The sequence below is a fragment of the Anolis carolinensis genome, unplaced genomic scaffold, assembly GCF_035594765.1.
Source record: "Anolis carolinensis isolate JA03-04 unplaced genomic scaffold, rAnoCar3.1.pri scaffold_12, whole genome shotgun sequence".
Classification (NCBI taxonomy): domain Eukaryota; kingdom Metazoa; phylum Chordata; class Lepidosauria; order Squamata; family Dactyloidae; genus Anolis; species Anolis carolinensis.
In genome coordinates this window covers 10,012,526-10,027,146 of record NW_026943823.1, presented here as the reverse complement: position 1 = coordinate 10,027,146, position 14,621 = coordinate 10,012,526, and the positions used below count along the sequence as shown (strand labels likewise).

The window sequence follows — 14,621 nt, the reverse complement described above, 5'->3', positions numbered from 1 at the left end:
CAGGAAGAGGGGGTTTGTGCAACTGACAATCCTGCAAATGCCTCCCACCAAAACCACAGCCAGTCGCACCCCAGCCGTGCTGTTTGCCTGCCACGAAAGAGGTTGAGCTTGTGGTTTTGCTTTGCATGTTGTTTGTTTGCAGCTTCAATGGGCCTGTTACCATTTATTCCTTCTCTCAATGCTGAGTTGTCTTACAGATGGAATATTCATTATGGTAAGGCCTTTGCCGAACACGCTGCCAATCATATTGGAGCTACGCGGTAGTGATGCAACTTGCTGGAATTCCTCAAAGGAACAAGAACATCAGCTTGTCTCTTTGTCTTACATATTTTAAAACTATTTCCTGGCTCTTCATTCAGATGACGTCCCCCTTATCAACGGAAAACAAGTGCTTGGTGGATGACAGGTCAAAAGAGTCGTGAAGATAACAAGGCCTGTTCTGAGACATCTGTAGACTTTCCCTGTGCCGATGCCAAGCTGAGGATTTTGATCATTCGACTCCTAAAAAGGCTCGGTTCTCAGGATTTCAAGGCAAACTTTCAAACAGTATGTCTACAACCCAACAAAGAGATGCCAGGTTCTGGAAGCCATAAGATGTAGATCATCCTTAACATAAAAGGATGCTCTATGCAACAGTCCCTCTCCGCATTGGGAATCTGACAATCTCTAAAGATAGCTTCACCATGCTGCCTTCTACATTTAGATTATTAGGACCAACTGTTTTGAGGCATGTGTTCTAAAAGGCCTCTTTATAATGTGCCCTTGGTATATCTTATAGAAAGTACCATTCATGTAATGGCACACAGGTAACTCAGCTGTTAAACTGAAGAACCATGTCTTTGAACTGCCAAGGACAAAGACATGCCACTACAAAATATATATATTAGAAGAGGATGGTTGTTTCTTTGAACTTGAAATTGCAATTGTAATTGTCCAAAACTTTCCCTTGAAACCTCTTAGTTTAAAATATGCCCTCAGGGATAAAAAATGAGTTCTTTGAAAAATAACATATCTTGTTTACTCACAAACATCTTGTATTAATTCACCATACAGATGCATTTCTTATTAAAGTTCAGTTATAAATAAGGCGTAGTTCTCTGTGTATTGAGTACACAGGATATCATTCTTAATCAATAGTCCATAGTCTTTAGGTATAATTATATTCACTGAAGTCCATTAATAATACTTCTGTACTGAATTCCTAACAGCAACATGCATCCACCTCCACTGAGGAGATAACAGATACTGAATACAAAATGGAGTCCTGAGTCTGAACATGCTCAGTACAATCACTTATCTATAGTCCCTCCCACACCAATGAGGTACAGTCAAACTGGCAATTCAACATACACATAGAATACAGGTTAGCAAATATATACATTAAGAAATTAATGGTGAAAGGCATGTGAGGTTGCTATTTCCAACATGAAACAAGTTTCTCTTGGGTGAGTGGGTGGTCGATTGTCTCACCCCCGTATGATCAGATGATGTTGGAGCACAACCACCACCACAAAAAGATATAGAGCCTGACTCACACCTGACTCATAAAACCAATGGAAAAAGCAAAATAGAGCTAGGACATAGAGAGAGAGGACGAGAGGAATAGTGCAGATACTAAAAGATATTGATCAAATAATCAATTCCTATATAAAATGTTCATAGTCCAAACTAATAAACAGCAGTAAAAAAGGTGTATAAAACATACATTTGTGGGTATGTTGATGGCAAATCTGCAATCAGACATGTTTTGACCAATGATTATCCTCAGGGGCTAATAAAAGTTATTGTGGTATTCCACCCTCCCCCCCCCCCCGGCATACTGAGCCTAACACATCATTGTAAAAGCCTCATTCAGTAAATATAAGCATGACCCTTTTCTATTGACAGTCTATACCAGTGTTTCTCAACCTGGGGGTCGGGACCCCTGGGGGGGGGTCACGAGAGGGGTTTCAGAGAAGTCGCCTAAGATCTTCAGAAAACACATATTTTGGATGGTCTTAGGAACCCAAATCCCTCCAGTATTTTCTGTTGGTCATGGGGGTTCTGCGTGGGAAGTTTGGCCCAATTTTATCATTGGTGGGATTCAAGGGTTTTTTTTTTATTGTAGGCGAATTATAAATCCCAGCAACTACAACTCCCAAATGTCAAGGTCAATTTTCCCCAAACTCCACCAGTGTTCACATTTGGGCATATTGAGTATCTGTGCCAAATTTGGTCCAGATCCATAATTGTTTGGAATCCATCGTGCTCTCTGGATGTAGGTGAACTACAACTCCAAAACTCAAGGTCAGTGCCCACCAAACTCTTCCAATATTTTCTGTTGGTCATTGGAGTTCTGTGAGCCAAGTTTGATTAAATTCCATTGTTGGTGGAATATGATTGCAGGTGAACTATAAATCCCAGCAACTACAACTCCCAAATGACAAAATCAGCCCCCTCAACCCCATCGGCATTCAAATTTGGGTATATCGGGTATGTGTTCCAGATGTGCAGTTGGAGTCCAACTTCAGAGAAGTTCTCAGCAGTTGCGTATCGGTGGTAGATAAGGACAGGGACAGAAGTATGGGGCAAAAAATGCCAGCATTTTAAAGCTTAAGTTCTTTCTTCCCAAAACTAAGCTTCAGGAGAGGCTTTATAACCTTTTGGGGTGGGGAGAGGTATAGTACAAAACCTGGAAAACCACTAATGATGCCATGGAAAAGAAGCTAGACCTTGGAGGACCAGATTTTGCCCCCAGTCCGAGGTTACGGATGTAGGAGAGTCATCAGCTACATTGAAAAACAATGTCTCTACTTTGGTCTTATAAATCAGAAATGCAAAATAGAAGTGAAAAACAAGGGAAGCAATTCAGAATCTTCCCTAAGGATCAGAAAATTATATATATGTATGTATGTGTGTGTGTTTCCCCTGACGTTAAGTCCAGTCGTGTCCGACTGGGGGTTGGTGCTCATCTCTATTTCTATGCCGAAGAGCCAGCGTTGTCCGTAGACACCTCCAAGGTCATGCGGCCAGCATGACTGCATGGAACGCTGTTACCTTCCCGCCGGAGCGGTACCTATTGATCTACTCACATTTGCATGTTTTCGAACTGCTAGGTTGGCAGAAGCTGGAGCTAACAGCGGGCGCTCACTCCGCTCCCCAGATTTGAACCTGGGACCTTTCGGTCTGTAAGTTCAGCAACTCAGCTCTTTAACACACTGAGCCACTGGAGGGCTCATATATATATATCAGTAGTGCAATGTTTTGTTTGTTTGTGGCAGCAGCCAGACAAGAAAATAATTCATAAGAAGCTGAAAGCACTTTATATTTTGATAAGAAGGAAAGAGTCTTCACAGGCTTCACAATTTCCGTCAGCACCTACATCAAACTGCATAGTCAAAACAGCCACACTTTCTGACGGAGACAGCGCTCCATCTTGCATTTCCTGACACCATTCATAAAAGCAATGCTGATATCAATGAAATGAGTTCAGATTGCTCTGGAATAAGTCATTTGAGGACAAAAAAAAAAATGAAATGCAAAGATACGGAATGGGGGATGCCTGGCTCGACAGCAGTACGATTTTGGAGTCCTCATGGACAGGAAGATGAACATGAGCCAACAATGTGATGCGGCGGCTAAAAAAAGCCAATGGGATTTTGGCCTGCATCAATAGGAGTCTAGTGTCTAGGTCCAGGGAAGTCATGCTACCCCTCTATTCTGCCTTGGTTATTTTCGTGTCAGGAGCAACCGGAGTTGCTTCTGGAGTGAGAGAATGGGCCGTCTGCAAGGACGTTGCCCAGGGGACGCCCAGATGTTTTTTGATGTTTTTACCATCCTTGTGGGAGGCTTCTCTCATGTCCCCGCATGGAGCTGGAGCTGATAGAGGGAGCTCATCCACACTCTCCCCAGGTGGGATTCGAACCTGGCAGCTTTCAGGTCAGCAACCCAACCTTCAAGTCACTTAGTCCACTACGCCATCTGGGGGCTCCAGTTAGGGTTAGACCACACCTGGAATCACACTATGTCCAATTCTGGGCACCGCAATTGAAGGGAGATGTTGACAAGCTGGAATGAATTCAGAGGAGGGCGACTAAAATGATCAAGGGTCTGGAGAACGTGCCCTATGAGGAGTGGCTGAAAGAGCTGGGTATGTTTAACCTGCAGAAGAGAAGGCTGAGAGGAGACATGATGATTGCCATGTATAAATATGTTGAGAACCACTGCATTAAACTGTCTCAACAAACAGTTTAATTCCTAAAATCTTCCATAAGCTTCCCAGTCCGTTTTTCCCTAAGGATGGTGTTTTGAGAACTGAGCTAGCTTGGCTTTGAAGCAATCCGCGCTGAAATGCAAAAAATTCTTTCTTTCCACCAGCGAGATCTGCATTTATAAGTGACAAATTTACTCTCGGATGCTTCAGATTACTCATTCTCCCTTCAGAAACTGCACATATCAAATCGTATGAAAATGAGTGTTATCAGCAACTGCTTTCAAAGTTGGTGCCTTGTTTGAAATCCTGAATGCCTCCCTAATTGCGTACTTTGCGACAAAGGCTGGCTTTTAAGTTATGGAGAATACAGCTTTAAATGCATGCCAGAGCTACAGAACTGCCGGGCCTTCTGTACCGAGAGTTTGGTGTCTCTGTTAATTCTCCTGCCTTCATTCCTTGAAGAACATCTAGAAGGAAAGAAGGAAGGAAGGAAGGAAGGAAGGAAGGAAGGAAGGAAGGAAGGAAGGAAGGAAGGAAGGAAGGAAGGAAGGAAGGAAGGAAGGAAGGAAGGAAGTCTTCTCAAATACGTGATCACCAAAGCATGAGCCACAGGGTCTTGTTTTGACCCCTTCCAACGGGGTCAAAGCACATTTGAAGCTCTGGATGCATGCTCTCCAATAAATATTTCACAGATGAAAACAAGGAATCATGCAGCCAAGCAACATTGGAGTGTGGTCATTGGCTAAAATCAGAATTAAAGATTTAGCTGTGCACGTTTCTGTTTTAGTCAACCTTGTCAATCTATTGACAGCATAGTTTATTGTTTGCCGATCTCTGTTGTTTGTATTACGTTAGAAATACTGTAAAGACAACATTCTGTGCCCAAGGCCAACAACCAGAAGTTATTGTTCTATACAGTGTCAGACTCTGAGAAACATCGACAACAAACAAGCTCAAGATACATTCTGTACTGGCCACATAGACTTCAGATAAGTATTGCCATCTATGCATTAAATGTAGAAGAACAGTTTTGTTCAGGAGTTCTTTCTTCCACCTTGGACTTTCCACAGATATAAACCTCACTTGCCTAGTTTCCAACAAACCTCACAACCTCTGAGGATGCCAGCCATAGAAGTGGGTGAAACGTCAGGAGAGACTGCTTCTGGAACATGGCCAGACAGCCCGGGAAACTCACAGCAATCCAATGATTCCGGATATGAAAGCCTTCGACAACACAGAGAGTATATGTTTTCTAAATATTTTATATACTCTCCCAGTTCTTAGGGTTGAGCAATGAGTGATACAATGGAAGCAGCTGTCCAAGGTTCAAATAAATGCAGAAACATTTCAAAATACCAACCCCTCCAACAGTTCAATTTGGAATGGGACTGTGGATATTAAAATGATTTATATATGAAACTAGTATATTACAAAGAAATGCTTTGGAATGTAACATTAGGTTTGAAAAGGAAAATCAGAACACACAGACAACTGAGAGGTTAAACGCTCTGCTTGGAATTTGGGAAATGAGATGCTTTCTAAGTAGGAAAATAATATATTTGTTGCAGAGCCACAACAGGATAAATGGAGCCTCTCTGTTTGGCAGCAGTCTATCCCTGATTGTCAGATAGTGAAAAGAAGTAAAAGGTGAATGGCTCTGCATAGTTTTGTCCTCTTAGTGGATTTTTCAAACAAATGGCCTGTTGAAAACAAGTTGCTAAACCAGATGGGAGAAGCCTTCGAGTAAGTTTCCCAACCATGCTGGTTGGTGGCATCCTTGGAGTTGCGCTCCAACAAACAAACAACAAACAGCAACTTTCCAAAGCATTGGCCTTTACTGTAGAAATTCTGCAAGGCTTTTCCTTTTCTCATTATTTTATCAATGCCAATTACTAGAGAAAACTACCCATTAGCCATTGTTCCAAAGTCACCCTGAACGGTCAGATATCTCCATCAATTTAATACTACTACTACTACTACTACTACTACTACTAATAATAATAACTTTATTTTTATATCCCGCCTCCATCTCCCCGAAGGGACTCAGGGTGGCTAACATGGGGTCAAGCCCAGGTAATCACAATAACACAAAATAAAATACATACACAACATAAATAATCAACAAACAAAAATTAAAACCAGATAAAACCATATTTAGAAGTAACAAGGATTAAAACGAGAGCGAACTGGGCCAAAGTGTGAGGAGTATATATTGTAAACATAATAGGTGAGGTAGGTGGATAAAGTGCTACATTTTGTGGGAGATTTGGGGGTGGGAAAACAATGAGATTATTATTATTTAGACAAAAGAATGCAAAATGTACACCCAAACATTAGTAAGAGACTATTTTAGTTAAGTAGCTATAGCGATTCAGTAAAGATTTACCTTCCTCATTGATGTGCTTCCTTGACGCTCCACAGCAGAACTCACATACCTAGAGAGAGATTTTTGGGGAGAAAAAGGTGAAAAAGTTCATATCTGCATACAAATATCATTTAATATGATTTTTACAGCTCCCAGTGACAGCTTGAGGATTTACCTGTCTGCTTTACGGGACTTATTCACGCCATATACCCCTCTTATACACAGAAAAGGGTCAAAGAACTGGAGGTAGATCCGAATCCGGCTCGGCGACAAAACAGGAAAACAGCTTCCCTTGGAAAAAGTGCCGCTCAGGTCTTTTGAGTTATTTAAAATAAAGCTTTGTCATTTGGATCGGTAAAGGAGATCTGAAAATCACATAACAGTCTTTCATGACAAGGCTGCCTTTAAACAAAAGGGGGAAAAAAGCCCAGGAGGGGAACCAGCCTTGGAAAATGTAACTGGTACATGGGAAAGCATCTGCTTTGACAATCCTCAAAGCTGATTAGCAGATCTCTATTAATGCAAGCATAAGGGCTGGGGGTAGGGAATGGGGAGGTGGAAAACAATCGCCTCTGGGATGATCAGAAAGGAACATGGCATTCTTAGCAGCGCTAGGAGCTGCCTTATAGCTCATGCCGCCGGGGCATTGAACCCAGTAGTGTTTAGACTGGTTGGCAGAGGCTCTCTTGAGTCCCAAGGCAGGCGATGTGCCCAACTCCAGATGGAAATACCAGTGATTTTACATACAACACCTGTGCTCTATCATTGTGGTTTGGACCTTTCCTTGGAATGAGCTACTTGGCCTATTCTCTTCATTTATCACCCCATGGATCTGCTTCTGCATCTCTCTACATCTTCAGGTTGGCTTATGGAGACCCCAGAGTTTTCACAAGGCAAGGAAATGCTCAAAAGTGCAAAAATGTTGAGAAGTTTGGAAACATCAATGCACATGACATAGATTTGATCTCTATAAGACACTCCCAGACAACCATATAGAACAGCATTTCTCAACCTGAGGGTTGGGATCCCTGGTGGGTTGCGACGGGGTTTTCAGAGGGGTTGCCAAAGACTATCAGAAAACACATATTTCGGATAGTGTTAAGAAACCAAATCCCTCCAGTATTTTCTGTTGGTCATGGGGGTTCTGGGTGGGAAGTTTTGCTCAATTCTATCATTGGTGGAGTTCAAAGAGCTCTTTGATTGTTGTGTGTGTGTGTGTGTGTGTCAGGAGCAACCTGAGTTGCTTCTGGAGTGAGAGAATTGGCAAGGACGTTGCCCAGGGGATGCCTGGATGTTTTGATGTTTTACCATCCTTATGGGAGGCTTCTCTCATGTCCCCGCATGGAGCTGGAGCTGATAGAGGGAGCTCATCCGCACTCTCCCCGGGTGGGATTCGAACCTGGCAGCCTTCAGGTCAGCAACCCAACCTTCAAGTCACAAGGCTTTTATCCCCTAGGTCACTGGAGGCTCCTTTGATTGTAGGTGAATTATAAATCCCAGCAACTACAACTCCCAAATGTCAAGGTCTATTTTTCCCAAACTCCACCAGTGTTCAAAGTTGGGTATATTGAGTATTTGTGCCAAGTTTGATCCAGATCCATTGTTGTTTGGAATCCTCAGTGCTCTCTGCATATAGGTGAACTACGACTCCCAAACTCAAGGTTTATGTCCACCAAACCCTTCCAGTATTTTCTGTTGGTCATGGGAGTTCTGTGTGCCAGGTTTGGTTCAATTCCATCACTGGTGGAGTTCAGAATGCTCTTTGATTGTAGGTTGACTATAAATCACAGCAACTACAACTTCCAAATGAAAAAAAATCAATCCCCCCCAACCACACCAGTAATAAAATGTGGGTGTATCGGGTATTTGTGCCAAATTTGGTCCAGTGAATTTAAATACACCCTGCATATCAGATGTTTACATTACAATTCATAACAGTTATGAAGTAGCAACGAAAATAATTTTATGGTTGGGGGTCACCAGAACATGAGGAACTGTATTAAGGGCTCGCGGCATTAGGAAGGTGGAGAACCACTGATATAGTATGTAGGCCACTCTATACTTCACTCTCTCTCTCTTGACACCTTCCAACCACCTCTCTTTCTCTCCGACTGTTGGCTATTTATAGCTGAAGGCTTCCTCATATGAGCATCTTGTACTTTGCTGCCCCTCAAGTAATCAAGGGTTCAGTGATAATAAATAGCTGCAAATTGGCACAGGTCCAAGGGAAAGCTAGGAAGTCCACACCATCTGCAGCATTGGAAATACTCGTAGATGGGGTTTTGTGTGTCTTCAGAAATTAAATCCCCAAAGAGGTTCTGGTGAAATTTGGATCCCTGTTACCCTTCTATATATATAAAAGAGTGATGGAATCCTGGCGACCGCCAAAAAACAAAACTAAACACCCCACAACCTCGAAAATTGACAACACAACCCATCATCCACGCCTCTAGGTTGATACAACAAAAAGAAAAGAAAAATAAAGTCCTAATTAGAGGGAGAGGAATAATTGTTTTTATCCAATTGCTGCCAGTTAGAAGGCTAAGCTCCACCCTAGCAACCCACTCACCCAGGGGACAGTCAGAGTTAGGCCTCACTTAGGCCTCTTCCACACTGCCTATAAAATACAGATTATCAGATTTTAACTGGATTAGATGGCAGTGTGGACTCAAGGCCCTTCCACACAGCTATATAACCCATATAATCTTATATTATCTGCTTTAACCGGATTATCTAGACTCCACACCTTTACCCTTTACCTTAACTACCACCCATTCCTCAATACTTTATTTCCCATACCACCATACTTCGCCACAGCAACGCGTGGCCGGGCACAGCTAGTCTATATATATAAAAGGGTAATGGAATCACGGCACCGGACAAAACAACTAAACTAAATGCCCCACAACCTTGAAAATTGACAGCACAACCTCTCATCCACGCCTCTACGTTCATACAACAAAAAGAAAAGAAAAATTAAGTCCTAGCCACAGCAACGCGTGGCCGGGCACAGCTAGTCATTTTATAGAACGATGCCATTGCAGACACAGGGTGGCCTGTTTTTCAAAACTCAACTGTGATTTTTATTTAGGTCTCTCCATCTGACCTCTCAAATACAGCGGGTGTCAGCATCCTTGAGTATCTATTGCATAACTGACTTCATTCACTTTGTCTCCTCCTTTAGGGCAAGCATATGGATTGACAGCCAAGAGGGAGAGGGCAACAAAAAGTCATCAATTAGATCTCTTTTTGCTCATTTTATTCTTAACTGTGCCTTTTGAATTCATTATAAGCCTGAAATGTGCATTTTGAGGCATGGAGCAGAAAAAAGTATTGCAGTTTTTGGAGAGGTCTGAAAACTAAACTACATTCTACTCCGGATGTTGGTTTGAAATATGGTAATCCTTGGGCGTTTTTACAAGGGATTGCTTTTCCTCCTTGTGTCTCTGAGTCATTAGACTCACACAGCTTTGCAAGATCCTGTAAGCTGTCAGATAGCTGATGGACCCCAAATGGGCTGTTGAGTAATTCATCCCTGTTGATAGCTGCAAAAGTAAATATCTACATGGTGAAATGATGGGTCCAATAATATCTCCTTTGTAGCTTTCTCTCTTGGAAAGTAATATTAATATTGTGCTGCAGGACAAATGCTGAAGTGTGCCAAAGACACATAGAACTTCTCTTTTCCTCATTGAGTTCTTTTTTAGTTCTTTGACAAAGTATTTGGATGCAATAAGAAGCAAAACGCAAGAAGTCTGTAACAGTATGAAACCTCATCTACAAATCTCCACTACTGAACCAAAATAGTTCTAAACAGAGTGTCCTTTGAAGTCATGCCATAAAGGTCAACATGGGACCTATAATAGTACATATGTTCTCAAAGTAGTATTTGAAGACAGTAAGACCGCGAGTCTGCCAGAATTCCTGACATAGAGTCTCTGCCATTCCCAGGGAAAGTGTGATACCAGTGTAAAACAGCCATAGCCACCTCCCAAATAGGAAGTGGCACAACTGTTTACATGGGCCATGGTTTGCTCTGGATTCATGGGGAAAATTCAGAGCAACTTGTGACTTCTGTTAATCAGGTTCAAGTCCACTTTGAGTAGCAAAATCAGCTCTATGCGTCATGCAACCACTACCCTGTTTCCCTGAAAATAAGACATCCCCTGAATATAAGACCTAGTAAAGGTTTTGCTGAATTGCTAAATATAAGGCTTCCCCTAAAAGTAAGACCTTGCAAAGTTTTTGTTTGGAAGCATGCCTGCCAAACAGAACACCAGAGCATACAGGATCCGTAAATGTATGTGCCATAGATCGTTATACATGGAAATAATTGTAGTAACAAGAAATTCTTGACAGGATTCAGAGTTTGTCTGGTTATGCTGGTTTGTGATGACAACTGCTGTACAGTATATAATAAATGCTCATTTTTTGTTCAACAATAAATGTGAATTCTTCTTCATGGAAAAATAAGACATTCCCTGAAAATAAAACCTATTGCATTTTTGGGAGCAAAAATTAATATAAGGCACTATCTTATATTCGGGGAAACACTCTATGGAGGTCTATGTAGATGGGCCCTGAGATGGTATCTTGCCTATTTGCAAGGTGTCCAAAGACCAGATGGTGTATGGATGTCAGGATGTGACCACCCAGCATTCATACTAAGCTGACCTGTTCCCATCCTGCCAGAGCAAATGGAATAGAGATAACCTAAATGATAAGGGCCATCTGGCTGGGAGGATTGATTTGTGGCCTGCTCTGGCCTCCGAACCTGGCAAAGGACTATCGACAGGTAGATGTGAATGCGGAAAGGGGGGTTGGGAGGGAAGTAGTAGTTTGATATGCTGAGGTCTGGGCGAATCTTAGTCAGTAGTAGCTTCGCTTTCATCTTGGCAAGAAGGATTTCAATAAAGTGTATCCACGGAATAGCTGTGTGAGCCTGCTTTGTGTCCTACACCTTCCAAGGACTGACAATGGATGCTTCATGTGAATCAGGGGTGCTCCAAACCAATTCTTACCCAATCTTTGTAGAAGATGGTGGGTCAATAGGCCAGAGGTTGTGCTGGATGTGGATTTTGCCTTGTGCACGTCAGGCTTGTGCGCCTTTGGTTTAACAACATCTGCAGGGTCCTGCATATTTCATCCACACAGCAGAAACGGTTTTGCAAAATAAATGAATCAAGTTCAGAGAGCTGCTAGTGTTCAAGCCAGGCTTTGAGTGCCACCAAATCTGTTGCTTCTCTCTTTCTCTGCTTCTCTTGCGTTTTCCTGGCCTCAGCAGCGGTCAGGAGCGAAAGAGCCAGACGACTGCTGCTTTGGCTACAGCTGGCGTTCTTTGAGGGTCAGCAGCCTGAGGTGCTGGTGAAGGGGACCCAGCTGCGATCGAGACACCGCTTTTTCTTCTCTCTCTCCCGGCTGCTTTGGGGCTGGAGGCTACTGAGCAAAAATGCCAATGACTCTGTGCATTTCTGGTCAAAAGATGTGTTTTGCTGGATTTTCCTCTAGCAGGGCATGATTTAATGAAATGCCTTGTATCCTTGGCTGCAATATCAGTGGTATAAACTGGTACGCTCAAAGCACCAGGCTATTTGATGCAAGGGGTCGAGGATGCCTCTCGTTCTTAACTATAATCTTGGGGAGACCAACACAGAGTATGCTCAGTACTATTGTACAGAATGAATGCATAAGCTAAAGTTAAAGGTTTTCCCCTGACATTAAGTCTAGTCATGTCTGACTCTAGGGGTTGATGCTCATCTCCATTTCTAAGCCGAAGAGACGGCATTGTCCGTAGATGCCTCCAAGGTCATGTGGCCAGCATGACTCCATGGAGCGCCATTACCTTCCCCCCGGAGCACTACCTATTGATCTACTCACATTTGCTGGGGCTAACAGTGGGAGCTCACCATCACACCAATTGTTTAGCCACCAATGCACCAAGCTTCTGATGACCACCTTTGCCTCTACCTTCTCTTCCAAACACCACACCTTACTTAGTGTACACCTTGTTCATGAAGTTAGTAGGCTGAACCATTTGGGTTGAAATCTTAGATGCCGCTTCTTATCCACAGGAAATACAGGAGTCTGTGGGTTTTGCACTAACCAAGCTTTCACTTGGTCATCAGAAACAGTCTGGTTCATATAAAGTCCAAGGTCTATCAATGACACAGCTTCTTCTCTTTGCTCCTGTTCCATGGCTTCTTTGGCAGGGCTTGGATTAAATGAACCAGTCAGTGGGAGACACTTCATTTTCCTACTATTTCCACCTGCAATCCAGGTCATATCCCTTGTCCCGTCCTATCCTGTACTTTAGGCTTTGCCTGTCAACTGTGGGTACACCAACTTGGTTACTTCCACTATGTCAGCCATTGCTGCTATTGAATATAAATTAGTAGAAAAGTTGGTAATGATAGTGTGAATAATCAAAATTTGGTTGGGATAATGTTTGCAGTTCTGGAGGGACTCTAATTTCTGCTTTTCATAGACTTGGCAAGAGGATTTGGTTAACCAGTTAAGATTCATGTGTAAACCAGTATTGCTTTTGACCTGAAAAATTTTGGGGGTGGTTTGAACCCCTAAACTGCCCCCTTGGCTATGGGCTTGCCTCTAGGGCCACCAAATCTAAATACTTTAATATATTTATGTACAAGAAACTAGAGCTCAAGCATTTTTGACTGACTATTATTCAGCACCTGCTTGAAAGGAGAAGGTCCAAAAGTACCTTGTCAAACACTGCTTTTGCTCCAGCATTTTCTTCCCGTGTTAAAGTCAAAAGCCTCCTTTTGCAACCTAACCCTATTAGATGTAGTCGTGCAGGATGTAAGGTGGAGGAAAGACCCGCACAGAATAAGCCTTTGTCCTCTCCGGGGCTGGAGTCCTCCAGGTATTTGAAGAGTGCTTGCATTCCTTGTTCTTTTCTTCTTCAGGCTAAACATCAATTTCTTCCATCGTTCCTCAGAGAACATGTTTTCCAAAGCCCTGAAATGATTCCCTTTGACCATTTTTCTCTTTGAGGTGTATTATTTTCAAACACCACTTTGAAAAACCAACAGTTAACACGTGTCATTATAAAAGAGAAATGATTGCCTAAGGGGTCCCCTCACCTGCATTCAACATTTCCCAGGAATTCCATTTATTTTCATCAGGAGGAAAACAGAGAAAAGGTATGACACAACGATTCCGCTCAACCCTGACATTTTCCATTGGCCTTTATAGCTTCAATTTCTTTTATTTGTCACAACTAAGCACTGCCAAAGTTACAGATTCCCCCTTTTAAGAGTCGTCAGGCTTATGGCATGGCAATGTCCCATCTTATTGTGCTGGAGCCGCCGGTGGCGCAGTGAGTTAAACCCTTGTGCCGGCAGGACTGATGACTTGAAGATTGGGTTGCTGACCTGAAGGTTGCCAGTTCGAATCCAACCCGGGTATGAAAGAATTGGCTGTCTGCACCGACGTTGCCCAGGGGATGTCCAGATGTTTTGATGTTTTTACCATCCTTGTGGGAGGCTTCTTTCATGTCTCTTCATGGAGCTGGAGCTGATGGAAGGAGATCATCTGTGCTCTCCCTGGGTTGGATTCGAACTGGCAACCTTCAGGTCAGCAGTCCTGCCAGCACAAGGGTTTAACCTACTGAAACACTGGGGGCTCCTTGGTGAGGCACCAGCAATCTTTGGCAGAGAAGGATGAAGACCTTTCAACTCTCAGTATCTCATGGCATTGAACCATTGTAGTTAAGTGATACTGAACTGCTTCAGTTCTATAGTGTGGATGCATACAGTAACTATTGATTTGCTCCTGGTGGTAGCACCTAAAATCTGCAGCTTCAGACAGCTGCCTCACCTTGCCTAATGATAGGGCTGGCCCCATGGTTTTCAATGAAGGTTCAAATAAGGGACATTCTTAGTAGCAAGGAGCTTTTGGGAAATATTGGCAAGGTGTGTATAATGTCCAATTAGCTTCCAAGTGGTGCAATACAATTCTGATTGCCCCATTCAGAATAAGCAGCCAGCATTCATTTTAAACAGCCAAGCAAACACGGATCTTTTAAATAAATGCATCAAGCCA

At 42.8% G+C, this 14,621-nt stretch overlaps 1 protein-coding gene across 4 annotated transcripts in view; it reads right to left on the bottom strand.

Annotated features, from left to right (window-relative positions):
* LOC100566500 (connector enhancer of kinase suppressor of ras 2) overlaps positions 1-14,621 on the bottom strand; it is a 296,823-nt gene that overhangs the window by 49,456 nt on the left and 232,746 nt on the right. For all 4 annotated transcript variants that reach the window (XM_062963810.1, XM_016995043.2, XM_016995041.2 and 1 more), the window contains exon 15: positions 6,579-6,627. In XM_062963810.1, the coding sequence (XP_062819880.1) occupies positions 6,579-6,627 (49 nt within the window). The remainder of the gene's footprint in view (positions 1-6,578; positions 6,628-14,621) is intronic.